This window comes from Candoia aspera, chromosome 8 (assembly GCF_035149785.1).
Source record: "Candoia aspera isolate rCanAsp1 chromosome 8, rCanAsp1.hap2, whole genome shotgun sequence".
Taxonomy (NCBI): domain Eukaryota; kingdom Metazoa; phylum Chordata; class Lepidosauria; order Squamata; family Boidae; genus Candoia; species Candoia aspera.
The window spans coordinates 68,914,523-68,942,476 of NC_086160.1; the positions used below are offsets into that span (position 1 = coordinate 68,914,523).

At 42.7% G+C, this 27,954-nt stretch overlaps 3 protein-coding genes across 3 annotated transcripts in view; 1 reads left to right on the forward strand and 2 right to left on the reverse strand.

The window, feature by feature from the left end:
• Window positions 1-27,954, forward strand: part of CNOT6L (CCR4-NOT transcription complex subunit 6 like) — a 386,677-nt gene that overhangs the window by 47,415 nt on the left and 311,308 nt on the right. The gene's annotated exons all lie outside the window — the stretch shown is intronic.
• LOC134502134 (interleukin-8-like) lies at window positions 522-7,116 on the reverse strand. The gene is made up of 4 exons (XM_063310320.1): window positions 7,015-7,116; window positions 2,366-2,504; window positions 2,183-2,266; window positions 522-582 (listed from the first exon to the last, which is right to left on the reverse strand). The coding sequence occupies exons 1-4, from the start codon at window positions 7,076-7,078 to the stop codon at window positions 579-581; spliced, it is 291 nt and encodes a 96-aa protein (XP_063166390.1). The 5' UTR covers window positions 7,079-7,116; the 3' UTR covers window positions 522-578.
• CXCL13 (C-X-C motif chemokine ligand 13) lies at window positions 20,982-26,971 on the reverse strand. Its single transcript, XM_063310285.1, has 4 exons — window positions 26,851-26,971; window positions 23,478-23,604; window positions 21,740-21,823; window positions 20,982-21,268 (listed from the first exon to the last, which is right to left on the reverse strand). Exons 1-4 carry the CDS (start codon window positions 26,912-26,914, stop codon window positions 21,244-21,246), a joined length of 300 nt encoding a protein of 99 aa, XP_063166355.1. The 5' UTR covers window positions 26,915-26,971; the 3' UTR covers window positions 20,982-21,243.

Sequence of the window (27,954 nt, forward strand, 5' to 3'; positions counted from 1 at the left end):
AAGTCATAAAGATTAGGCCTGACTTGATTACCCATCAGCCACATCCTTGCTTTTCATATAAAATTAACTTCTATAATTACACTTCTGTACAGCTTGAGAATTTCCCTGTCTTTCCAACAAAACAACTCATGTTCTTACAGAGTAAGAATAGCTGTACAAAGTGAGCAAAAGATTTGAAGGAATCTAGGATAAGAGCAGGATTATAGTTACGTGAAGTCCCACATGCCAAGTAAGTCATAATTACTAGAAATTTCCTAGAAGCAAAACTGTTGGGAGTTGTAGCTCTGGATGGAAATTGCAATGTAGCTGTGTAGTATAATTATTCAATAGTGGCTTTGCTAGAATTTTTAAGTTTCCCTTAAGCAAATGTACAGTATCTCGCATTTTATACCAAAACAATCAAGTTAGCCTCTTGTGTCTTGCCCTCTGCCACCAGCTTTTTCTAAAGGGCGCAGAAATTCTAAGTTGTTGCTTGAATAGATGCAATTAAATCTATACATATAGAAAGATAAACCTGATGGGCTGATTTTGTCAAGACGTCTTAAGGATGTCTTTGCCCCCAGAAAATCCATTTGCAATTAGCTGGAATCAAAGGAAAGTTGTTATTACTATATAACCCACAGTTCTTGATGATTTGAAGTGTTAAAAACAGTCATAAGCGCGCTGTAATAAAAGGGTTACAAAACCCAAAATCCACACCTAACTGCTTATATGAGTTGAATCCTGTATTATTTGGAGCATGGTTCCCCAAGTACCAAGAAATAATAATAGTTTTTAGTGTTGAAAAAGTTCAAAGTATTTCAGACATTTTATGTTGCTAATCCTTACAACAAACCAATATGGTAGGCCAATATTGTTATTCTCCTCTTTTGTAGAGGGCTACACAAGAGGATAAGGATGACAAAAGAATTGGGGGGGGCCAGGACACTGTTCTGTGGATTGGGCAGTTTCACAAAACAAGACACATATTTGTATAGGATAATGTATGCATCTATCCAAAATACTATAAATCGAAATGCAACGCATCTTGCTACAATAAGGAAAAACGACCTGTCCTCTTGCTCCACATGTCCCCCACTTTTTTTTTTTTATATTAAGGCAAGACCGAGAAACTTACATTTTTCTATAAAATATAATAGGAAGAGAATAGTAAAGGGCTGTACATAAGAAAACCAGGAAAGATTTTCGTAGTTCCTGTTCAAGGAAATCATGATTTGAAAGCTCAGTTCTGGCTTCCATATTTTGTGTACTGAATTCAGAGGTAGTTTATTTTTAAATTCTTAGACCCAGTCTCGCCCCTTGTACTGTGATTTTGCATTATTATTTGGATGTTGAGATTTTAGTGAAAAAAGTAAAACCAATTTAAATATCTGGAGCTCCCTGAAATCTGAAATAATTTCTTAAATGTGATGGGCAGATGTAAGAAGTCCCATTTATATATAGGGTGTGGTCAAAGAAGTCAGGATGGTGACTGCAACAATGCAATGAAAGCCCCATAGAAAAGTGGCAGGGCTTCAATTGTGCAGTCAAGGGCACCACCTTGACTTTTTGGACCTTATTCTGCAGATATGCATGTTTTGGCCATAAGGGGGCCTTGGGTGATGCATACACCCATGGTTTGGTTTACTGATGGGTATGGACTTCTAGGTCTCACATTTCTTGATCACAGAGGAGCACCTGAAATCTGAACCATTGCATAAATATAGGATAAATATTGTATGTTCTCACTGTGGTGATCTAGCCTGATAAAGTAATGGGATGAGGCAGCTGAGGCAGTTACAGATGGTAATTGCCCAAGACACTAACTTTTCCCCCACTATTGGTGAGTTCTTAGAAAAAGGCTACTTTCATAATATTTTCCTTGGAGATTACATGAAATCCACTTATTTGTTGTGGCTCTTAGTGATTGTCTCACAATCCACTTGTTTTGTACTGCACTTGCCTAGTTCTCACCATGAAGCCACCAATACATGATGTGACAAGGGGTTTTGGTTTTCAGACCGCCTGTCACGTAGCCTGAAGATGATCAGAGCTGAGAGGGAGTGACTGGCCCAAGATGGCCTCCATACCTAAGGGAGGATTAGCATATGGGTCTCCCTGTTCCTACGCCAGCTCCTTCACTACTACACAATGCTGGCTCTCTGAAACCCTCATTTATCCTCATGAATATGCAAGACTGTACCTCTTTGTCAACTTCTTAAGTAATTGAGTCACCCAAGGAGTATTAGGGTGGATGCAGAATTTCCAGCCATTTATCAGAGTTAATCTGAAACAAAAAGGAGACCATTAGTCTTCGAGATTACACGCTTCATCTGGGCCTGTTTTAATCCGGGCCGCTGGATAGAAGCACACTGGTCCCACTTACATAATCTCCATCCTTCGGCAGTGTATTCCTTGGAGGATGACTTGAATGTGTTTCACTTGTTTTGGACTAAAAGGCAATGAAATGTACTTTAAGCACTTGCATCTTCCCAAGTAAGCAACATGCCCTTCCATTATAAGACCTGTTTGCAAACAAATGAACATATTACATACTATACTTCATTCATCTTCAATATTTTATTACTTTATTCATGGCATCTTTATCTTAGTTTTCCTCCAATGTCCTTTCAATGCCGTATAATGTTTTACCTTTCTGGATAATCACCATCAAGCTATAAATATTACAGGCTGAAAGAATAGCTGTAAGATATTATTTTAATTATGGTTTAATGGATAAACCACAATTAACTGGGCTCACGTAACAGGTGATGTCATGATGTGTTCGTTTCATTCTTTGCTTAGCATAATGTATGAGCTCCAGCCTTGTGGTTTGAAACCCATGATTTATGACTTAAGTATGTAACAAGCCACTACTGATTGTTTATAAGCCATTGATAAACTGGGTTAGCATGATATCTGACCTTAGCCATTGTGACTGCACAGAGTCAAAGGCTGTGTTAACCCATCTCTCCAAGTCAGATGAGGACCCAACTGTTGTATTTGCACAACATGCAAGGTTTAGTTAGTGTTAACCTAGGTTTTCTGCTGGCTTACCATGTTGTGCAGATTCATTGCATTGCATATATCCAAAAAAGAAAAGAGTAAATGCAGAAACCAAGGTGAAGTAGTTGTATGAACGCAGTCAATGAGTTGCATGACAGAGCCAATGTTGATCCCATCTCTCCCCAATCACATTCTTAAAAAATACTGAGAATTGTATACAGTGGCTAGACTTCCTTAAATGCAAGGAAGAAATGTGCTGTTCTACCCACCATTTTGCCCCTGTTCTTAAGAAATAAGTGCATCTTTAGGTATTCCATGTTTTTTTAAAAAGTTAATTCTTCAGTTCACATTGCAAAGTCTTGGCAATTGTTTTTTAGCATGAACTTTCATGTGCCCACTCTGCAACTTATATTAAATGCATGGAAGGAGGGAGTAAGGATTAAAATTGCATTTGCCACTCTCTATCTTGAATCTCTGTATCTTGAATCAAAGGGCCAAAGAAATCCCTATGAATGCACCTGTTCACTCTTCAATTCTAGGATTGTCACTAAGGTCTCCATCATTTATGATGGCCCCACATGCCTGAAACCTGAAAGCTAGCATGTGTCCCTAGCCTCTTGCAAAGACATGCCCGAGAAACCCAGTTAAATGTGGTTTCACCTGGCACATCTGTGTATTTAGCCACACGTGTCCACCTGCATACAATTATAAGCTATGTAATAGCGACATAGCCAGGGAAAATAAGTTAGCTCACCCCCAAATCCTCAAATCTCTACCAAGGAAGTGTACAAACCTTATACGTGCTGCTGCTGTTCCTACACTTTTATTTTTAATTCATCCCCACTACTTTCTAAGTATAGGACATTTCAGGTAGCTCAAACATAAACAATGAAAAACTTTAACTGAACCATCCAAAGTCAAGCCGCCTAGCTGGGCTTGAATCTTGGTGACTTCATGGACAATAAACTTTTTCTGGTAGCAGTTGCACAATTCTGAAAGGTAGAAAGAACCTGCATTTATAACAAAGAGGATAAAAGGTGACCTTGCACGCTGCACCCTGTGTCACTCTGGTATGGATGTTAGCAGCAAAGGAAAGAATTCAGGGTTTTGGTAGACAAAAGAGAACAGCTAAGACCCTCTTAGTAAGTGACGTCGACCTGTACAGGCATACAGGTGAATACAAATGTAACACTGCTTATTGCTTGAGTTCAGTGTTCCTCAACCTTGGTGTCAGATCCCGCCGATCAAAGGTTTTACAAAACCCCTTATCGGAACATCTACTGTCATCTCCTTCTCCAAGGAATGGCCTCTGTGTCGCCAGATGGGAGGGGGTGTGAAGTTGGAGTGTGAAGTGGTTTATTATGGCTATGGAGCACATCAAGGACGCCGGGTTGAGATATGCCAGGAATACCATCTGGATGGGAGTGGGGGTGACATGGTTTCATGGGAAAGGGGACTAACTAAGGGAATGTAGTTTTAAAGTTAGGTTTGAGCGGGAAATCTTTATTCGCAACTTGCCTTCTGTACCGTTCATTACGCTTCATTAGAACAGTTAAAGGAATCCCAGCCTCCTGACTGTGATTGTGTGAATGCTCGAACGATCAGGTGCTGACATTAAGCTGCGAATCCCATCTTTTCGAAAACTCTTCCTGAGCAAGTAATCAGCTGAGAGTTGACGAACCATGCCTAAACACGGAAAATCCCGGGCTAAGCAGCCATCGCCTTTACCGTCATTGGAGAGGACAGTGCTGTATGCCAAAGGGGAAGAAGAAAAAGTTGAAACAGAGGAGAGCTCGGGGAGCAGGGACAGCGAGTGCGAGAGGGAACCCCGGCTCAACACTACGGAGTTGGAAAGTGCCCTCCACTCCCTCAATTTCGTGAGAGAGCCTCAGACGCCAAGCGTTATCATAGAAGAACCACAGATGGGTCCTTCCCAGAGAGGAAGAGACAAGAGCCCCTCCACCCATGGAGGCACAAATAAGGGTGCAGAGTCCGGGGTCTCATGGGACTATACCAGACCCCAATGGAACTCCGCAAGAAATGCGGAGCCTGGAGGCGAGGATGTCTGCTATGGAAGTGGTGTTGCAGCAGGTATCAAGAACCCTGGAGACCATGGTGTGCCCCTTGGCAGAGGTCTCAACTCAGCTATCCAGAGTGGCGTCGTTGGACTCATGAGGAAGACGGCGTACCCTAACCCAACCAGGGATTTCGAATCCCCAGTGAGGCGCCAGTGGAGTGGAGGCCACCCAGAGAGCCAAGGTGACTGGGGGAGAGCTCTGCCCAGCGGGGTGACACCAGCTGCGACCCTGAAGGACATACAAGTTAAGTTCGATGGAGACCCACGACAGTTGGCGTTCTTCTTGACCAACGTGTCCATATACATGAAGGAATATGGGTCTTGCTTTCCCACTGAGTACAAGAAAGTGAGCCAGGCAGGCGCCAGACTCCGGGGATCTGCGACGGAGTGGTTTGTGCAACTGCACGATGCCATGGCCCCGGAGCTGAGCAGCCTGCGTGAATTCATGAGGGCACTGAGAGACCGGTTCGAGGACCCACTCGACAAGATGAGGGCGAAGACAGGTATCCAGCAACTTAGGCGAGGGGGAAGGACCGTGGCGGAGTATGCCATGGAGTTCAAAGCTCTTGCCGGAAAAGTTATGGACTGGTCGGAACCACTAAGATTGATTACTTCAAAGGGGGCTTGCAGCCAGAAATCCTGAGATGGGTGCTCTGCCACAGAGAACCCCCCCCCCCCACTTTGAAAGAATGGATCTGCCTAGCAGGGGAGGTGGAAAATACCCAATACCAATTCTGTCGGCAACTCTGAGCGCAAACGATGGGAAAAAATACCGTAGCTCCAGGTCAATTTCCCTTCACCCAGTGAAAACACTTCCGTGACGAGGAGGGCCAGAAAAACCAGCCAGGGAAAAGAGGCAGCTGTTTCAAATGTGGGAAGGACACCCACAGAGCAGCAGAATGCCCACATGGGGAGTCAGACGCACCGAAAGGAGCAACCCAACTGGCTAAAACCCCACTGACTAGACGCAAGGCAGCCGCTGCAATGGCGCTGGCCCGAAAGGATCCAGAAGTGAAGTCCCTGATGGACTCCAGCGAAGACTCCGAACAGGAGGAACCGGAGCCGGCGGGAAATGAATTTTGCCTGTTCTAAATCACGCCCGCGAGCAGGTGGAAACTCCAGGGTGCAACATGCCTACTTTGGAGATAGATGACAAGGAAGACCCTTTGGTGAGTGGTGATTGCCCCACCTTGCTGGTGAAAGTAGAACTAAAAAACTTAAGAACCCGGCACAAAGCCAATCTGACAGCTATCTTAGACTCAGGGTGCACAAAATGCTTGATACACCCCAAGCATCGTGTGAATGCTCGAATGATCAGGTGCTGACACTTGGGAACTTTAAGATGTGTGGACTTCAACTCCCAGATTCCCCAGCCAGCCATGAAGTTCACACATCTTAAAGTTCCCAAGGTTGAGGAACACTGCTGTAGTTCCATTTTTGTTGTCATTGTTGAAAGAGCATTTACCTGTAAAAAACAACAACAACCCTCTTCTTTGATCTTTTCTAGATTTTTAATCAGGGCATTTTAATAAATTCTGCAGAGCATCTTAATAAATTCTTTTTAACCAGTTATTTTTGTGCCTTGTGTCTTGGAGAGGGGTGTACAATCTAGGATGTGCGTGATAAGGCTGAGGTTTCTCCAGGTATTGTCTAAGGGTGCCATTATGTGCCTTCAAAGGCATCTTTCTTCCTTCTAGCTTTGCTCCCATAAGCCTGGCTGCAGGGAGGAACAGAAGTGGTGGTCACAAATACATTACACCCAGCTGTTCTGTTGGGTGAGCAGACCCAGTGCTGATAGCAAGACTTACTGTACACATTGCAGAGTTTCCAAAAGCATGGACCCCTCCAAGGGGGTCTCATCTGGCAAGTCTAGTGTTGACATGAGTGTCAGGAAATGGGTTCTGTAGTGAAGCCCAATGGAGCCAAGCTGAAATTAAAGAAAAGAGACTTACCACAGATGTGGTTGAAGTTGCTGGCTACTAGGGCCACCGTTAGTATCAAAATCAAGCTCTTCATCACTGCTGGACCATAGGATTCCCAGTGAGGGCAGTTTGAAGAAGTGTCTTCTCCTTATAAACCTGTCCTGCCCAAAAGGAACTTGCAGATATTACCATGAAAGATGAGGTGGGAAAAAAAATCCCCTTGTGAGTATATGTGTGTTTGTGTATGTGTACAAAGGAACTTCCTCACTCATTTATTGTTCCTCATGTTCTCTGAAGCAGAAGTAATGATACCATTTTACCTATAGGCCAGGGGGGAAATTTAAAAGGGGGAAGTTTTCTGTAAAGGTCCGGACACCTTCCTTCATTGTCACTGGGCTTTCAAGAGGGACCTTCTTCTCAATCAGATTGACTCTGCATCTGTGAAGGCAAAGGCTCAAGGTAATGTTTACTCCTGGTGACTTGATGGACAACCTCTGTGTTGTTTTCTTGGCAGCAGTGTAGAAGTGGTGAACCCCTGCCATTTATTTTGGATTTTTTTTTTTTTACTTCCCCATCTAGTCTACAGCCCTGGAGGTTTCCATCCAAGGACTAACGTATTTTATCTTCAGAGTGGAGAAGGATTGGCATATTCGTATCTTTCAATAACATGGGCATCCATGGTCAACAGCGTAAAACACATATGGGGAATTTTTAGCCTATGGGTTATTCCAAGCTGCTAAAACTTCCCTGTGTAACACTTCATGATGAAGCCTTATCTCCAAGCCTCAATGGAACAGGAGCAAGAAACGAAAGCAGAAGAAAATAATCCACCCAGCAATGAATTGAAGCAGCTGAGCAGGCCAGGAAGTTATTGTAGGGAGAGAGTCGCTGGATAGCACAGAAAGGGTTTGCACCTTCTGCGCCTGGGGCATCCTATGTGTTCTGTTGGTGGTTGGCTCTGACCACAGGATTAGGGGTGAGTAGATTTCCCTTGTGAGTAGCAGTGGGTACAATTGCATTTGGCTTGAATTTTTAAGCCACTAACTTAGTTTCTAGACAATCCACTTTTTTGACCTTGGCCATGCAGCTCTTGATTCAAGTATCTAGAACAAAAGAGCTACATTAGAAAATATTGTTCCCCAAAATAACTCATAATGGTTGGGTTCTGTTATTTCAATTCAGACATAGTCTGAAATTTGAGACAACAGTTAGGACCAAGTGGGTGCGAAACAGACACAAGAGAGGCCTAAACTGGCTGTGTGCCCACAACTCAGTTTGTTTGGTGTTTGTTTGGTGTAGTTAAAGTGCTGGACCAGAAACCAGGATACTGTGAGTTCTGGTCCTCCCTTAGGCACATTATGTTTTCCACCTTGAGTTGCACAAAACAAAGGCAGATATAATCATCATCATCTGCTTTACTTAATTATCAAATTCACCTATTTTCTGGGTTCACATAACACATGGAGTCATAAACGAATCAGGCTGGGGTTGTACACACAATGCCACAAAAAACCTGTAGTGACAAGGTGAAAACTAGCCAAGACTTGGCAGCTATATGCTTCTGGGCATATAGCTGCCAAGTCTTTCAATGACTGACTGCATTTGGGGAAGTGTTTTTTTTTTCTGACTAGAATATAAACTGCTATCGCCATCCTATGTGGGTCATCCTAGGGCACCATTCCTCTCCCTGCATTTTTCCTCATGTCCTGAAATTGAAACTGAATGACTTCTGGGAGAAGAGAAATGAAGCCAAACTGTTGACGTTCTAGTCTGAGACACTAACAGGTACAGTTCGCGTAACTGTACACTGTAACCTGAAGTTACAGTTCCCTTTGTTAACAGTTTGCAGCAGTTCTCTTGTCTGACTCCTGCAATAATTGGAAAAGTGTGAAAAGGGCTCTCTGGCAAGTAGGCACTGCAATGCCTTATCAGTGGGGAAAAGCTTTACCCCGCGAGGTTCCAGCTAAACAACGGTTTTACCCCACTTCCACAAGAAGGGAAGCAGGGGGAAAAAGGGTTGGGGCCATCACTCCCACACAATAATGTGGGGGAGGGAAGAGCGTTGTTGGGGGACGGGGGTTTTCTCCCTCCTGCTGGGAAGGAGAAGCAGAGGAGAATGCCTGTATTGGTGCCCGCCTGTTCTCTGATCCCCAGCGTTGTTCCTCTGTGGAACTGGAGAGCTGAGCATAAAACAACTTCCCGTCTTCTCTCTTTTAAAGTTGCTCTCCATTAGGCAGCGCAGTGTCAAAAAGTGCATGCACCAGCCCTTTGGATCAGGCCCTCCTAAGGAGTGGATAGCAGTTTCCCCCACTTTCCATTCCAGGACAATTCTCCAGTCTGTGGGATAGAAGGACCAGCCAAACAGCTGCTTCCCCCAATGCCCAAACACAACCAGGAGTGTCAGCAGGGAGACAAGGTCACAACCTGCAATCAAACCCTGCCCCTTTTTTACATCCATCAGGACACAGGTAAAAAGGGGCAGGACTTTGACTACATGGTGGTGGCTGCCATCTTGGTTCTTTTGACTCCCCTGCCAGCCTTCCCTGCTCTTGCCGTCCCTCCAAGCTCTGTCAGCTGGGGATTTGCTGCCTGTTCTGGCAGGTGTGGCAGAAAAAGTGGGAGAACTATGACGGAATGTGAGAGTGACCTTGGAAGACGGGGGCGGGGGGGAGATACTGCCTAGAGAGTGATCAGATAAACGAGAAAGGAGCCCACAACAGAGTAACAGGCAGAGAAAGAAACTTAGGATGGAGCTGCCCTGATTACTCAGACAGTAAATAGGGAGGGCGGGAGATTTGTATTTTCAGACTTGCAAGATTCTGTTAATGTAGCCTTACAATAAAGAAGAATTAGCTCATCTCATTGTGTTTCCTGTCTGGTTTAACTGGGAGGGCTGACAAGAAGTGACTCTTTGGCCAGCAGCCCAGAGGTAGCCAAGAGGAGAAGGACAAGATCCTATCTATGAGGCATTACAGACCGTCCAAACCACAAGAATTGTGTTGGCAGAAAGTCAAAAACACAACTTTAAAACCAGAATGAAGGCTGGCTGTCTTCCAATGTGTCCGGGTTGAGTTGATGTCCTCCATTTACATCTTCCTGAAATGCTTAATAACAAGTCACTTTCCTGCAGTGATGAATAGGCCATGCAGAAGACCCTGTGATGAGCAACAACGTTCTTCTCACTTTTAGGGTTATCTCTGAACCAAGCCTGGATAAACTAGCCTTCAAACACCACATTTCCCTATCCTTCAAATAGCCTGGGACTAAAATTGTCAGAATTCCTTTCAGGAAGGGGCACCAAAATACATAAGGCCTTCCAACCGGGCATGGCAGGGCATCTACCAGGTGAGGGGTCAGAAATGTCAAGAGGCTGGTCATGACCATGTGACCAAAACTTCGTAAAGTTCTCCTAAGTCCTGTTCTACAGGTAGCTCCTTCTCTCCTGCTTCCTTGTTTCTCACTGGAAATCCATCGCTACATGAGACTCTCGGAGCAAAACACATTTTCTAGCAATTCAGCAACGCTTTTAGAGATTACATTGATGGCACCATCCCTCCATAAGAATCCCATGTAGATCTCCTAAATATTCAACAAGATGCTGACAAGGCTGTAAACTGAAGGGAAGATTTGTTCACCTCTCATGGGAATGTGATAAAAGTCTCCAGAGTTAGGCTTGCTACGTATATTTGATAGCCAGAATTTGAAATTGCAAAGTAAAAAATTCATTAAGTTTCTACTTCACTAGCTGCCTAATTAGTTGTTGCTAAACAACGGAACTATCTAGACAGTCTCTTGGTGGATAGATGGCGTGGTAAGAGGTGATCTTTGTCTGAAAAAGCTGTTGATAAAACCCATTGTGTGACAAGGCGATGTGGTGAATCACTGTTTTACAAGGAATGATGGGAGCTCATTGTTTATATAGGAGATAAACATCTGGGCAACAGGTTTTATCAAAAATTGTGGACATCTTAAAATGGACCTGCACTATGTACATTTTTGAAATTTAAATTAGAAAAAATGTTTCTAATTTGTTGGTTCTTGGGGGGAAAGGGAGAGAGAGAGAGAAGCATGATAATGTAGATTCAGTAATAGTACGTAGTTTGTCCTGTGCGTTATTCAGATACAGCAAGGAAGGACTTGGCTGCTTCTGGGCATTACCATTTTCTAAAACTACAGGAATAACCCAAAACAATTAAGTCCTTCTCTTTTTGGCAGCAAGCTGAAAAACTTCCTCTTCACCACTGTCCACAAAAATGGTTCCTTTCAGACTGGTATAAAACACTTTTTAGCAGCTTGGAATATCCACAAGACACTAGCAGTAGCTTAAGGAAAGCCCCTTCAGATATCCAGCTACGAGGATGCTATTTGCATCTCCTTCCTTTAGCAGACTTGGGTTAAGTTTCTTTTTCTTTGCAGCCTCAGAGCAGAAGCAGCAAATAGCAGGTGGTAACACAAAATAACATGCACATACCCTTAAAAAAAAATACAACCCCTAACAGATCAACACATCACCCAATATGCACCCTACAGTTTCTGCCTCCCGGAATTCCTACCAAGACCTTGTGGCTGTTTTAAGTCTTGTTGTTCGGAAAGGCAGGTGGGCCTTTTGTTCTTGAACCCTAGCAGAGGAACAAGCACACCCAAGAGAAGAACTCTTAACTCTGAAGAGTACCTTCAAGTTTTCCAGTAACAAGGAAAATTTGCCTTCTACCTATGTTCAGGGAATGCCCCTTCAAAAGGATAGCTTTTAAGTGCAGTGATAATAACACCACTGGGTTATTGTTAAGATTCTGAATCAGCAGAAATACCAGGGGTCTCTGTGGGGTGGAGGGACGCGGTGGTGCTGCGGGTTAAACCGCTGAGCTGCTGAGCTTGCTGATCAGAAGGTCGGCGGTTCGAATCCACGTGGCGGGGTGAGCTCCCGTTGCTAGTCCCAGCTCCTGCCAACCTAGCAGTTCGAAAACATGCAAACGTGAGTAGATCAATAGGTACCGCTTCGGCGGGCAGGTAACGGCGTCCCATGTAGTCATGCCGGCCACATGACCACGGAAGTGTCTACGGACAAACGCCGGCTCTTTGGCTTTGAAACGGAGATGAGCACCGCCCCCTAGAGTCAGACACGACTGGACTTCATGTCAAGGGAAACCCTGTGGGGTGCAGGGGGAGTGGGTTCCAAAAAATCAAGACATGGCCACACAACTGTGTGACAGAAGCCCTGCATGACCCATGGGAAAGGGGGCAGAGCTTCCACCATACAGCCACAGCCACATCTTGACTTTTGAGGTCCCCTGCAGACACCCCTGAGATACACAGTTGCAGTAGTGCACTTTTCTTATCAAGGCTATTGCAAGCAGCACCTTTTCTTACTAACAAATTTTATTAAAAGGCATAAGCTCACAAAAACTGAGGTATTTTAATAACATTTGTTAGTCAGGAAAGGTGTTACCAGACTCCTGATTTTGGGCCACTGTAGACTACAATGTCTGCAGACTGGACGTTGTTGGGCTCTTGAGGTTCTCTGAACTTGGTTGTTTTCTTGCAGATGTTTCATTATCAGGCTGGGTAACATCATCAGTGCAAGGGAGAGTGTGGTTTGCTGGCTGTTTATACATAGTACAGTGTTTCTCAACCTTGGCAGCTTTAAGATGGGTGGACTTCAACTCCCAGATTTCCTCAGCCAGCCTTGCTGTCTGGGGAATTCTGGGAGTTGAAGTCCACCCATCTTAAAGCTGCCAAGGTTGAGAAACACTGACGTAGTAGCTTGCGCTTCCGGTCTTGATGGTTGATGATTCCTCGTTGTAGAAATGACTGTAAGAAAACAGCCAAACTCAAGAGAGCACCAAGAACCTAACGGTTCATCCCTGAGCTACATATATTCTCTTCTATTGGAGAGATGAGATGTTTCTCATTTCTGGTGTGGGGTGCTTGGATAAGCCATCCTGTTTCCCACAGATCAGTTTTGCTGAATGCCATACACTGTCACAGCTAAGCTGCACAGAGAAATGAGACCTAAGGTTCCAACCCAGTTTAACTCTTGGAACTTCACATTAACAAAGAGTGACAGAACCTGTCACCTTCAGTCCCCATCAGCTCCCTCCACCATAGCCAGTAGTCAGGGTTGATGAGACTTGTGCTCCAGAATCACCTGGAAAGCCTTTGACACAGACACAAACACGCACATCAGTGAGTTAAAGATCTCAGGGCTATGGAAGACCTTTGGCATTAGATATTCCTAGGCTAAATGGAACCAAAGTTAATTGTTTTGTTTAATCAGCAGGGCAATATCCCACACCCAACTTATCTTTAGTAGATTTCCTTGGTTTCAGCACCCAAGTTCATGAAGGATATCATCAAGGTCTGTTGCGGCCTTCCTCAGTCTGGCCCCTCCTTATGAGTCAAAACTTTGCCTCCTGAAATCCCTGAGGCCATGCCATGTGGGGATTATGAGAGATGGTGTCGAGCAGATCAGTGCCTACCCAAGACTTATATGTTGAGCAAATGAAGCAATATGAACAGTGATCTAGCAAGGAAGACCTGGCCAGGTGTTGTCCTTATTTACAGAACTCTAGGTCTATAAACATCCCAACAGGAACCTGGTCAAATCAGGCCACTTTTTAAAAGCCAACCTAGAAGCATTATTTACATATTCCTGCTCCAATGACCCAGTGGCTTGACACCGTCAGAAGGGACACTAGAATGACTTTGATGGAACTAAGGGAAGCTGTAAGAGATAGAAAGGCAGGGGCAGCATTGATCCACAAAGTGACCAAGGGTCGGACACAATGGAACGGATAGACAGAGCTGCCAATGAATTGAGATTATTTTACAACAGCTGGCAAGCTGGCCTGCAAAGATTATACTGACCACTAGAGGACAGGACACTCCTGTTGATGGTGGAATGTTCCACAATTCATTTATCCATCTGAAAAGGGCACAGTATGGTGTTCATTCTGTTGCCTTCCCCTGCTAGACTGCAACCCTGCTCTGCCCTAGTAATCTCCAATCTTTGTACTAACCGGGCCCACCTCTGTGTAGCTGCTGAGCCAAGACAAGATGGACACACAAAGTAGCATTGCAACTTGGACAATTTCTACTTTCCTAAACATTAACCTGGTCATTTTTCTTCCTTTTTCCATCATGCCAAAGAAAATCTCTGCCTCTTCACTAAGTGCTGCAAAATAAATTTCAGTCCTCTGGGTTCAGTCCTCTCTGGAAATTTTTAGCTCCTTGGCCCCTGAAGGGAGCTAGGTTATATGGAAGAATGGAACAAAGAGTCAACAGGGTCTGCAGGAGAGGCTTTTTTTTAAAGGGGGAAAATAGTGAATGCAGCATTGCAACATTATCCCCATCCCTTTGTAGGTTCATGTACAAAAGGGCCACCTTGGCTTTTTGACCCCTCCCCTGGATGCCACTGGCTTGAGCCCTTAATATGGAAGGAAAGATAAACAGAAACCTGGTGGGTTGACTCCCAGGAGTGGAATATAGCAATTGAAATAGCCTTGGCATCCCTTCCAGATCTGTGAGATACTTAGTTCAAATTACTGTCCCCAAACTCAGGAGGGCCCTAATCCTGGCACAATTCAATGTGCTCTCCTTAGCTGTTCTAGACATCCCATTCGAATCTAGGAGATGCCCATGCACAGAAGGAGCCACTGAAACAGTAAGACATGTCTTATTACAGGTAGACCTCACTTAGCGACTGCCTCATGCAGTGACCATTTAAAGTTACAACAGTGCTGAAAAAAATAACTTTGCAACCAAGGTGCGCATTTACAACCTTTACCACATTTCTCTCTCTGTCATGTGTCACCATTACAGTCAGTTGGTATGCGTTGCCTTGTGCCTGACCCATTTTTCAATTTTTTTCCCTCCTCACAGAGCAGAGAGATTGCCTAAACAAGCAATCTTTTTAGGCAATCTCTCCTGTGCCTGACCCATTTTTTGGAAAGTTGTGCTGTATGTTAAAAATATGCAGCCTGCTCAGGAATGCACTTGTGAATGCTGTAGGACACATCTGGATTAAAATAAAAGAAGTAACCAATGAACATTATTCAAAGAAATGTGGATAATGCCTTCTGAAAACAAACAGCAGGTTTTTCAAAGAGGCAGTCATAGTGATGGGAGACTTTATTTACCTTGACATCTGTTGAAAGACAAATCCCTCTCTTGTCTTGTGGACAACTCTCTCCTTCAGAAGGTGGAGCAAAGCTCAAGAGGATGAGCTATCCTTGACGATGCTACTCAGTAAAGAAGACTTAGTTGACCAAGTGGAAGTAGCAGGGATGTTGGTGGAAAGCGACTGTGTATTGCTGGAGTTCTTGGTATTAAAGAAAACTAGAACTGAGCATATTCAAGTATGTGTCTTGGGCTTCAAAAAAGCAGATTTTAATAAATCTAGAGCAATGGTTAGCAGATCCCAAGGCTGAAGAAGCTGATGGGAAAAGGAGCTCACAATGGCAGGACTTCCTCAAGAAGGAGATATTGAGGAAGTCCTGCACACAAATCCAATGAAGAGGACAAATGGAGGACAGCCAGAGAAGCCAACAGGCCACATAGAAAACAAAAAGAGAATCTGAAAGTAAGAAAGGACACATGCAAGAAATGGAATGAGGGCCAGGAAGCAAAGCAAATGCTTTGCTGAACTCAGAAGACACGCCCACCCACCGCTTTTGGAGGGTCTACCTGCTCTGGCTTCTTTTTATATTTTATTCCTACAAAGCCTACATACCAGCTTGCAGGCAATTCTAAGGAGTTTAGGGTTAGTGTATATAGTTATGTAGACACTTGATTACTATGTACATAAAGATTGGATCACTAGAATGATTGTAAGCAGAGTTTGCACTAAACCTGTATAGTAATAAACAGCACTTCAATTCACTTGTGGCTTTATATGGGTGGGTGGCTGGCTTTGTTCCTATCCACAGTCCTCTGTGACAGATGGAGGCAGCCCATGGTAGGGTAGGAAATATATTTAGTTGTATTGAACATTGCTGTGAATGACACAGAGAACTAAGTGCAGAAAAGAAAGGAATTTGATCCTAGAACTCCAAGGTCTGTTCAAGAAATTACTAAAGGGCTAGGATTCCTGCAATGAGCAAGGAATCAGTCCCTTCCCAAGTCCAGGATAGTATGAAATCTGAATATGCTCATTTCAACCTTTTCATTATCTGAAATATACACAGACAAGCCATATAACAAAATGAATATGAAATACGCAAAGTGTGTGATTATTTCCCTCCAGATAGCTTGTGGTTGGCCTTACTATGTTATATTTAAAACTGAGTTAACATTCAAAACATGTTATCCAATTTGTACAAGCAGTTTAGTTACAATGGCAGCTTTAATTAACATTTATTGGCTTTGAGAGCCAAACCCATTTGCACTGGAGACCTGATCCTGCTACCAGTGGGCCATATCTGCTCACTCGCATCTGCTTGGCTTAGTTAAGAGAGTTACAGAGTGAAGGGGTGATCTCACTTTGGGAATGAGATGAATCTCCTGGTGACCAAACATCATGAGTACTGTTTCTGTGGGATGGGAATTTGTAGCTGTGTAGCTGTGTTGTATCTGTGGCTTGGGATTATCTGTTTCAAGGCTCTTTCTAAAACTGGCAAATCATAAAAAAACCTTTCTCTCTCTCTCTCTCTCTCTCTCACACACACACACACACACCCCTGCAACAGACAGTTGCCACAAATCTATAGCTATCTAACACCTATCAATTTCCCTCCTTCTCATTTTCATAGGAAAAACTGCAAGGAAGACAAGGAATGGATCCATGAAAAGTCAAAACAGCTTGAGAAAACAGAAACAGCCTGCAGTGCATTTTATACTGAAATCTGAAGGGTTAGGAAGTGAAAACACTCGTGATCTGGAATTCTCCACAAAAACCAGTCGTCGTCTTCTATGGTGGCCTCAAGATATCTAGAAGCAAGGTTTTTTTTTTCCCAGACCAGGGCAATCTGAAATTCTAACATTTTCTTCAATCCTAATTTAGCTCCCAAGCCATTTGTCCGAAATGGCACGAAGTACACAAGAAGATCCCTTCCAGCCCTTTCGTTGTATGAAACTGGCTGAGCAGAGGGAACTGTGCAAATGGGGATAGAAGATCCTGATAGTTTCATTTTCATTTCTCTGATAACTGAAAACAAGACAGAAATTGCTCTTCTGTTAAATGTAGCTCCATAACTTCACATTTTCAAATTCTGCAGAAACGTAAGACTGAAATTTAACTGTCTGATTTCCTGCTATGAACTAAATACAAACAAGAAGGAAATCACTGAAGTTTAAGATTGGGACAAAGTTCCAGAACTCAGCAATATAACAGTACTATGGAGTCCTTGGTGCTCTCTGACCCTTGTCGTTTTCTTGCAGGTGTTTCATTGCCAGACTAGGCAACATCTTCAGTGCAAGAAGGGTTTGTTCTCTGTTTATATACAGTTGCTTGCCCTGCTTGTGTTGGTGTTGTTCTCTCCTTGGTAGTTCCTTGATTGGGCTGTTGTTCCCTGCTTGGTTGATTGACTGAGTTAATAGTCCTTGATTAAGGTATTGTGTACTGTTTGATTGATCATCTGGTGTTAATCCTGGTATGCATATAATCTTTGCATATCTGGGTGTTGATTGCTGATAGGGAGGTGTTCTGATCTTTTAGTTTTTTTATTGTCTCTTTTGAATGGCGTGTAAATGTGGTCTATCTCTAAGGGCCTGTTGATGGCTGACTTGTCTGAATGCCAAGCTTCCAGGAATTCCCTAGCATTTTTGGATTTAGCTTGGTCCAGGATGCTGACAGTTTCCCAGTTGAAAGTATGGTTGAGTCTGTCCATGTGTTGTGAGATTAAGTCATTCTCATTGTGTCTTCTGACTGCTAGTTGGTGTTTGTGGATGTGCCCTGCTGGTCTTCTGCCCGTCTGTCCTACATAGTGGCTTACAGTCCTTACACTGTATGCACTGAAGATGTTGCCTAGTCTGTCAATGAAACGTCTGCAAGAAAACAACAAGGCTCAGAGAGCACCAAGGACTCCTCAGTTCATCCCTGAGCTACAAACATTCTCTTCGATTGGTATAATAGTACTACTGCTGTTGCTCTCCTATTTTCTTTAAATATTAATAATAATTGTCAAATATTCTTGTTTATTAAATTACTCTGACAAAGTAATGATGTATATTCCATTTCCAGGTCCTCCTGGGTATATAACTATTTCTTTTTAGGGCCAGAGAATCTAGAACTTAAAAAGCCAAATAAGAAAATGAAATGATGCAGTTGTCCCTACATATCCCTAAAAATTGAGCCACACCCCTTCCAGAATATCACCGATTGGTTTTCCCCAGCCCTTTCAAACAGGAGACAATATCCAGCCCTTCTATCAGAACACTGAATACTGACTCAAAGGGATGTGCAAAACATGGTATGCACAAACTGTTCTGTGCACAGAACAGGCAATTCTAAGTGGTCTGTGCCCCAGCTAAAACATGCATGTTTGGTCCAGATGTGGACTCAGAAGGTCTGTTCCAGCTAGAGGTATTCTGGGGTGGGAAGAATGGGAAAAGGGGAAGGTCACTGTGGATGGTGGCACACAGCATGTAGCAACAGCTAAAAGGATATAAGGGAAAGGTAAGTGTGGAAAGATCTGGGCCATGTTGGGCAATGAAGATGATAGCAGCTCCCAGTTAAGGAAAGTTAAGAGAAAGGAAGCCACAGGAGTATAGCGATGCACCAACTTTGCCCCACTCACCATCAGACCCTTATGGATTGGTGTCACAACTAAGAAGCTGCAGATTTCAGTTTGATCAGATTCTGACTCCCCACTTGGAACAGTTCAGCTCTACTTTTGAGCCAAAATGTATAGGCTCCATGTATGGAATGTAAAACATTTTTTATTTCCAGTGAATCAAAAACAGATTTCCCCAGCAACAATCCAAGAAGACCTCTTGTCAAGTGAAAGACACATTTTTATTGGTTTGGTACAATTGCAATTAAACATATTGACCCAAACCCACAAAACAGAAGAACCCATGATCTCTTCACAGTTTAGCACCCTTAATTTTTTAAAATAATCATTGGAAAATGAAAGTGAGCAAGCTAGAGAATGTTTGCTGTGGTTTTAATCATTATGATTCTTGTTCCTGCAACACTTAAAACAGATTCTGAGCCATTTTTTTGGAAAGCACATGAATAGGGCTACCATATATGGGTTGCAAACTCCAGAGGCCACTCAGCAAAGAGACAGCAAAAACTGTCACTCTGCTGCCATCTTAGATGGGACCCCAATTCTTGCAGTCCAGATATCAGATATTCAATTTAACTGTCATTACCACCTGAAAATGCAGTTCCCCCCCCAAAAAAATCCATGTTTCACATGTATTTTCCCAAAAGATACCACTATGCATATGTGCAGGGGAACATAGCCACATGACAGGGGAGGGGAGGAAGGAAATAGCTATGTCATGCATGCTCCATCCTTAACATTGCTGCCAGCTGTTGGAAGGAAATGTTACCAGGGTCTGTTCCAAGCTGGGAATGAAGAAACTCAGGCAGTTGCTTAAACAGAGGGGATTGCTTTATTGTCCCCCTACCAGCCCCTTATATAGAGATGCAGGTCTTTGTTAGTTAGGCTGACCATATTTCCTTGAGACAAAAATGGGACATTGGGATGGCAAAATGGGACAGGGTTAAAAACGGGACATTGGGATGGCAAACCAGGACAGGACTGGGCAACGGGCTGGATCGGCAGGCAGGAACTTATCCAGTTTTCTCAGGCTGGGAATCTTCGGATTCCTTCGTTTGCAAGAGGCAAGACTGGGCTGGAGAGTCCAGTGAACGGTTGTCCCTGAAAAGCCATTCCTCCTCTGGCTGTGCTTTTACGTTCTTTTCTTCCCGCCATTTCAAGGCAGGAGCCAATTGGCTCGCCCTTTGATCACCACCTATCAGCTGATCCTGTTTTTTTTCTTTTTAGGTTTCCCGCCGGGTTGAGCTCTGTGGCTTTTTTCCTGCCATCTCTGCTGAGCTCCCCCTCCTTCCACTCAAAGTCAGACTGCATTCTGACAGGTTCGTGGGAACTTTCAAATTTTTAAGTAAGGTTTTTAAGAAAACAGGACAAAATGGACATTTATATTAATACGACGGGATGGTCTGGAAATGTTAAAAAAACAGGACTGTCCCGTTCAAAACGGGATGTCTGGTCAGCCTATTGTTAGTAAAAAGGAGCGCGACAGACGACGTTTTTCTTAGCCAGGATTGCGCTTAGCTGGCTTTCTGGCAGGGGCGCTTTCTAAGAGTTCTGAATGTGTGTAATTGATCAGAGGCATTCCTGTGGTAGTGCCCCCTATTGTTTTGCAGTTTCTTGTTCTTTGGTCAGTTAGGCTGTGGATTATTGTTATTCTGAGGGGAAGCCCTTTTCCCTTTACTTACGCCAAGGTGTTACCTCTTCGCCTTTGACCTCTCAGTTTCCTGACCTGACTGGCTTGCGGGGGAATTTCATTAAGTTATCAGGAGGTTCCTTTATGGGCACATGCTGGCATTCTCCTATTATTCTGTTGTGATCCTTTATGTTTACGTTGTTTCCCTTCTATTTTTAATCTTGGTCCTTTGCCCTGGGGTTTCCAGCTTCTTACCCTATTTGGGGGAAGTGTTTTTGGCAGGAAGCGGCTATGGGGAGAAGACGCGGTTTGAAAATGGCAGTTTGCAAGAGAAGGGGGTGGTGGTGGTTGCTTGAATCCTTCCAACACAGCCAAGCTCTGAGGCTGAAAGAAGCCCACAATGTTTGTGCCAGGAGTCACACTTTTTTAAAAGAGCCCTTTAACACAGAAAAAGCCCTCTGTGTTCATGGACCAAACTTTCTTTTTTATAAATCCACCTGCAAAGGCCACAGGGAGTTGTGGGTGGGCGAGGGTGGAGGATGTACCAATGTTACCCAAAGAGTGAGTGTGTTGAAATGCTTGCCATTTTTTTTAAAGAAACAAAATAGGTCTATTAAGCATAATAGAAGATTAATGTGACACTTTTAGTTCTCCTTTCCTTTTTATTTATCTCCTCATACAGAAATACAAACTTTGTCATTGTCATACACAACCCATCTTCAGATTCAGCTTGCATGTTCACATCAGTTGTGAATTTCCAAAAGTCCAAACACTCTTAACTGGCTTTCAGTTCAGGAAGAATTAAACACAATCAGCATCACAGAGCAAAAAGCAAGGAACTTCACATTTGGGATTTATGGGGCATATACGCCTTGCCTCTTGAAGGGCCTTTCCAACTTCATTTCAAGAGGGATTTTGTATTCCATTCCTGTAGGGAAAAGATAGAAGAGTATATTAAAAAACGGGCATCAGGGAACTGTGTTATCCGTAACTTAGTTTCCTCAAACCTGGCATGTTCCAGTTGTGTTGAATTTAAACCCATCATCTCCAGTCAACATAACTGACTAGTTTGCTACCTAGGAAATTTGGGAGTTGTGGTCCTAACACTTCTGGAGGGCATTAGCCTACAGACTGAAAAACTAGCAAACTAGGTGAGTTAATGGCCTGACATGAAAAGAGGAGATTAAATTTTAATAAATGGTCAGTGAGTAGCAGCACATATCCAGCTTATGCTGAGTCCTGAATCATACTTGGAGGGGGAATCACCTGGGAACTCCAGGGCTATTGGCTAAATTGAGAAGCTGAAAACAATCCCAACACCAACCTTTTCCAGAAAAATAAAAGAAACTGCATGGATGCCTTTAGCACCAGAAGTCAAAAGCATCTTGACTCTACTTACACATTTTCCATCAACTTCATTAAATTGTTCACCCATTTGGCTCTGGGATCAACACATACTTTGTCTTTGTTCTTCAGTGTGATTCTGTATAGCAAACAAATTTGGTGAGGTCAATTTTCTAGAAAAATAATGGATCTGTGGGAGTGAATAAGGGAGTTAACTAGGGCTACAAAAATTCAGACGCCCATTCAATGTCAGCAAAGAGACACAGACTTTCCTGATTCAGCTATGGTGGCAATTTAACTTAAATCTGAAGGGAACAAAACAAGAAAACTACAGACTTACTAAAAATACATCTTTATAACTTTTAATGGAAAAGAGCAAATTTGATAAGATGGCTATCATGTTGGCTTTTGGCTATTAAACACCCAAACCAGGGTGTCCAAGGGGGCATGTGTCAAAGAAGTCATGATGCTCTGATGGCAACTGCACAATTGAAGCTCTGCTTCTTCTCAGATGCATTGCAACCCAAAAAACTTCAGCTGTGATTGAAGCATCTTGACTTTTTGGACCTCCTTTCCCATGAATGCCTCTGAAGCCAACTTCAGTGCCCTGACCAGCTGTGAGCTGCATCCTAGACAACACTTATGGGCAACAAGGGGAGCAATTACTTTTTCTGCTGGAACAAGAGACAAAAGCAGCAAAATCCAGCAAGACCCAAGATCCATTAGCGTAGATCTCTATTAATGTTGTGGGAGCCAGAGAATGAAGAAAGACCTAGAAACCAAAATCTGTGGGTGGGCTATAAACATTTCAGTTACTAGGCAAAATATTTGGAAAAGGAGTGACAAACCCAGATGAACCTAGCTGCATGGATAGAGTATTATAATAGTTATTGTGTGCCTTCAGGTCAGTCTTGACTCCTGGCAACTACATGGACAAGTCCTTGCAGTCATCATGGCAACATTTTTCAGAAGTGGTTTGCCCTTGCCTCCTTCCTAGGGTTGAGAGAGAGGGACTGGTCCAAGGTCACCCAGCTGGCTTCATGCCTAAGGCAGGACTAGAACTCCCAGTCTCCTGGTTTCTAGCCTGGTGTCTTTAATACCTTCTAAGAAATACCAGTCCTGCTGAATAGTCAAGGAAGTACTCCCTGCGCCCCCCGCCCAAAAAACACCTTTCTGGAGGATGCAATGGCAAACTATTTTTGTATTATTGCTATGAAAAACTACATGACTGTCTCTGTGATGTCACTAACAGTCAAATTTGTCTCAAGGGAGATTTTGCCTTAAAGTCTCCTTTGAGTTGAGCTCAACTTCTGGTGAGTCAATGGTTGACTCATTCCCTCTTTCAGGGTGTTTTCTTCTTATTTCCCAGTCTGTTCTACTGCCTGGGACTTCTCACTGGGCTCCTATCTAAGTACTAATCAGAACTGACCCTGGTTAGCCTTTTCAAGGTAAACCAAGGTAGACCAAGGTAGGGGCTATACCTGCTATGGCTTTATTTTCAAGTAAAGCTTGCAAAATTGACTCCTCACCATGGCAAAGCTTCATCTAGTTCAACTGAGCTTAGTTACCACTCATTTGGCTTGGAAAGAGCCAGTAAAGAACCAGTATGATTTACACCAGTGCTGGCTGGGGAATTCTGGGAGTTGGTCCACATAGCTTAAAGTTGCCATGGTCGAGAAACACTGATTTATACAGAAGATAGACAAGGACTGGCAACATGCCAGAAGAAAGAGAGAAAATGCCCAGAATAGAAACTTCAGAATCCAAGTTTTGCATAAGCCAAATAAACTTACATGATTTCCATCCTTTTGCAGGCGACCCCAGATGGAAAGATCTCAACTCTTGCATATTTTGAGGGACGAATGAAGGTGCTCCTTACTCTGGCACATTTGCAGCTTAAGTTCAGTTGGTCAAATATAACTGTGTAATTCCAGAAAAGGTTACACTTTTTCAAAATTAGTTACAAAAATGAGTACTCAAAATGCTATTCAGAGGTTTCATGGCATGTAACAGAGAGGGATAGAGAAAGGTCCTGGATTTTGCTTCCTGTTACTACTTTGAAGCAACCTCCCCCAGTGTAGTGTCTTCCAGATGAGTTGAACCTACAACTCCATCTTTTGCACTGTCAGAGGAAGCTGGTTTAAACACTGCCAATAGATGCTCAACACATTTATTCCACTGTTTAGAGCTGTGTTTCTCAAGCTCAGCAACTTTAAGATATGTGGACTTCAATTCCCAGAGTTCCCCAGCCAGCATACTGGCTGGGGAACTCTGGGAGTTGAAGTCCACATATCTTAAAGTTGCTGAGCTTGAGAAACACTGCTTTATAGATTCTCCAGCTAAAAGAATGGGTTAACTCCAAGTCTGCCTGTGTCTTGCAATTGAATTGGTCATGATCTCATGGCTGGTAGAAGCCCAGCTAAAAATCCAGAATAGAAATAAGCAAGACGAGTACAATTCTGTAGCCTCCCACTTCTAAGAAAATTTCAGAGTAAACCTAGCTACAGTTTTTCATTTCCTCTGAGGAATAGGCTTCTGCTTTCCTAATGTTATTCCTAGGGTGCCTGGTGACATCTTTAGAATGTATTTTGGGAGCATTTTGGAACGTAGCTTATTGGTGGAAGTAGGGGAAGAGTCTTCTCCTAGGGAGACTGTTTTCTGGGATATGTCTTTCCATTCCTCACCCCTTACCTGCCTACACTTCTCAAGCAGAAAAAGCTGATAGCAAGAAGTTCCCTTACTGTGGCTTCCCATGGGATGAAATGGAAACATGAGCAGCCAGGGAGGCTGCAGACTGGTGGAGAGATGATTATGCAACATAGTACATTCACACATCTGCTGGCCATCTTGTAACTAATTAAGTGTAGCACTACATCCGCCCTCCATATAAATTGCACTGAAGGCCTTTCATCCACTTGAATGAGAAGTGGCATGCAGAAGTCCAGGAGAATTTTTATGCATGGCACTGTTTAAAAAGTACAGTCAATGCCTGTGTTCTTTGACTTGCAATACTATCTATCTAACATGGTTCAACATTAAACTTTGTTTCTTGAAAATCTGTAGTATGTGGGGTGAGTGAATCACAAATCACAACAAAATGCCTTTGTTTTCAATTATGTGAGGAAGTTTGAGAATCTCTCAAAAAAAGCAATAGAATGATGTATAGAAATAATGTGATCTTGGTTTGATATAGCATAAGGGATTGATCAGGGAAATTGCTGTATATTCTTATTGTTGAAAGTCGGAAGTCACCTCTTTATGTAATCTTGAAAAAAAAAAATCTTGTCTTTTACACTTTTAGTTTTTTTCTTTTTGTAGTTTTTTTCTTTTTTGTAGTTTTTATCTTTGTTTCAAACTTAATAAAATTCTTATTAAAAAAAAGAGAATCTCTCGAAAAAAGCTAAATACGGGCAGCTGAATTTTCTTATTTCTAGCACAAGGTTCCTGCCAGAATGTGTCTAGTTACATTAAAACTAGAAAAGAAAATGCTGTATCATCAGGCTTGATAGCCGGATTGTTGGAATGAACTTCCCTGACTTAAAAAACAAACAAACAAAGAACCAGTTTAGGAAGTTCATGACTTTTATTTCCCATTTCTTTCTATTAAAAGGTGATGGTATATGAAATTCTGCAATATTTCCTGCTGCTTATTTAAGCAGCAACTGGCAGAAAATGAAAGAGAAATATAGCCAGCCTTCTGTGGTAGTGGCTTTAAAAACAAACTATTTTAAGAGGGAAATATAATTGTAACAATTCAATCAGATTCAGAATTTCAGTAGAATAGCAGACAGACCAGAGGAAGCATGAGAAAGCCAAAAGGCAAGCTGGAGTTCCTCTTTTAAATGTAAATATGCTCATTTTTTGTGATGCTTCCAATTTAAAAAAAAAAGCAAACAAAAATATGTGTATTATAGGCAGGTGTGTACAAAGATCAATGTTTTTTAGTGGGGGGGAAGTACATTTTAAAAACCTTATGCTCATTTGCAATCAAGTGTGGATAAAAATGCAGGAGAGGGATGGTCAAAAATCAAGATGGCAGCCATGACAGAAATGCCACTTTGATAGCCACCACCAAGATTTTTTGATGCCCCTACAAAAATGTGTACATCAATCAAATATATAGTACAGTGTTTCTCAACCTTGGCCACTTTAAGATGTGTGGACCTCACATCTTAAAGTGGCCAAGGTTGAGAAACACTGGTGTCGTGAATGAGAAAGCACAGAAGTTTTAATGTGGATCAAAAATAAACAGCAAGTGATGTGGGAATGGGATGGCGTGTCCCTGAATGTTAAAAAAGGAGATACTGAGATACAGAGCAACCACATTTGTCTATCTTTGGAGGAGGAGCAGTACCAACATGTTGACTTCTAATACCCTGGCCTCTGGGCACCCACATTTCTCTGTGAGAGGGCCAAAACGTTTCATAGTGGCAGTCCACAGACTCTGAAAGAGATACAGCAATTCCCAGCAAAGGGGGCAGCAACATGAATGTTGTATGCCCTGCAGACCCCTTTTGATGGACAAAGAGATGACAGTTCTTAACTCCCTTCAGCTGGCCATGGTTTAATTCTCAGCACTTGCCTCACTTCTTTTTTTAAGGTGAGGTACTGATTTCTGCAACTGAGACCATTCTTGGTCCAGGAGCTGTCCAATCTGTTTTCCCCTCTTTCTCGGCTTCGGAAGCACAGGAGACTTTCTATTCTGCTTCTCACTGAGGAGTACTTGACCTTCCTTCTTGTAGAAAAGGAATAAGATTTAAATCAGATCACATTTGATGTGTCGATGGGCCTCCAGCAAGCAATGGATAGAGAAGGGAATGAGAAACTCACTCAACTTCAAGTTTTTGCCAGCAAGAACCATGACCATGATCTCCTGGGCATGTTCTAACTTCTCAAACCTATTCTGCAGAGGTGTGGTCAGGATAAGATGCTGCTCTAAACTCACAGAGGAAGATGGCACGTGATCAGTAAGAGAGAAAGTTTATTTATTTACAAATTAAGTTGACATGTCACCCATTCCAAGCATTCTGCATAGATTACCAGAATGCATATAAAATATATAAAATTCTAAATTATTTAAAATTCTAAAACCACTTATATATAAATGCTACTCTCACGATGAAGGAAAAGAAGAAGAAGAGAAAGACTCAGGATGGTTCTACTTACTTGCACCAGTGATGTGACAGGCAATAACCAAAACAGAAAGGACAATGAAGACACGGTTACTCATTCTGGCTGTAGAAGAAGACTCTCACTGCAGTCTTAAAGCTCACCCGGTTGGATTTTTGGTGCCAGCCGCCTCCAATTTATTTCCTAGATCCCTCATTTCACGTCATCCAGCAAAGGGCTATTTTGGGCAACATGCAAAGTTGCATCACTCGATTTCCCATCTGTTTCCCTCAGAATTTACAGTGCTGAGGTTTGCAATTTTGACAACTAAAGCAATTAGGAATTGAAGAAACAGTATTTGAACAATAAAGGAACAATACGTAAATTAGGAGGGTAAATAATGTCCGTTAAAAAAAAAGGGAATTGCAATTTAATATTACCTAGACCACCATAACAGGCTCACATGAGCAAAAGATGCCGTGCTATATGTGGCTTTCTGAACTGAACTTTCTGACTCTGGGGGAGCAGTAATCATCTCAGATTGGCCCCTTCCAGACCCACAGATGATGCCAAGTCTCACATTTTGTCAAGTCCACCTGGTGACCTATTCCTGTTTCTGTAAATCTGAACCCTCTCATTTGACTGCAGGTGACCTTTCTGTCCTGGTAATTTATTGTTCTAAATTTGTCATTCAGACACTTGTACAGTCATAGGATTCTATTCTTGCCTGAGTTCACTTTTGTTGTATTCTTGTCTAAACTTGGATAACTTTGGACTGGATACCAATTGTACTATTAATATATGGCACTTGAACAAGACACAGTGGACATACTCAAGAGTAAGGGAGCTTGTCTGTAAGAGCACTACCAATTTTCTTCAGTTTTGAAATAACAGTGCAAAGGAAAATCTCCTCACAATGTGAAATAGAATTGTGTACAAACGATGAACATGTAATTGCTAAGATGTACAGTGTAAGCTTTTATTGAACTTTGAAACAGAAGAAGAAATGAAAGAGTGTATGATAAAGTGGGCTAAAAATTTGGGTTATAATATACAGATGGAACAATGGGAAAACATGTGGCTGAAAGGATTGAAATTTGTATTACATTATATTTACAGTTGGGAAAAAAGTCATGGAACTTTGTTTTTGTATATGATAAC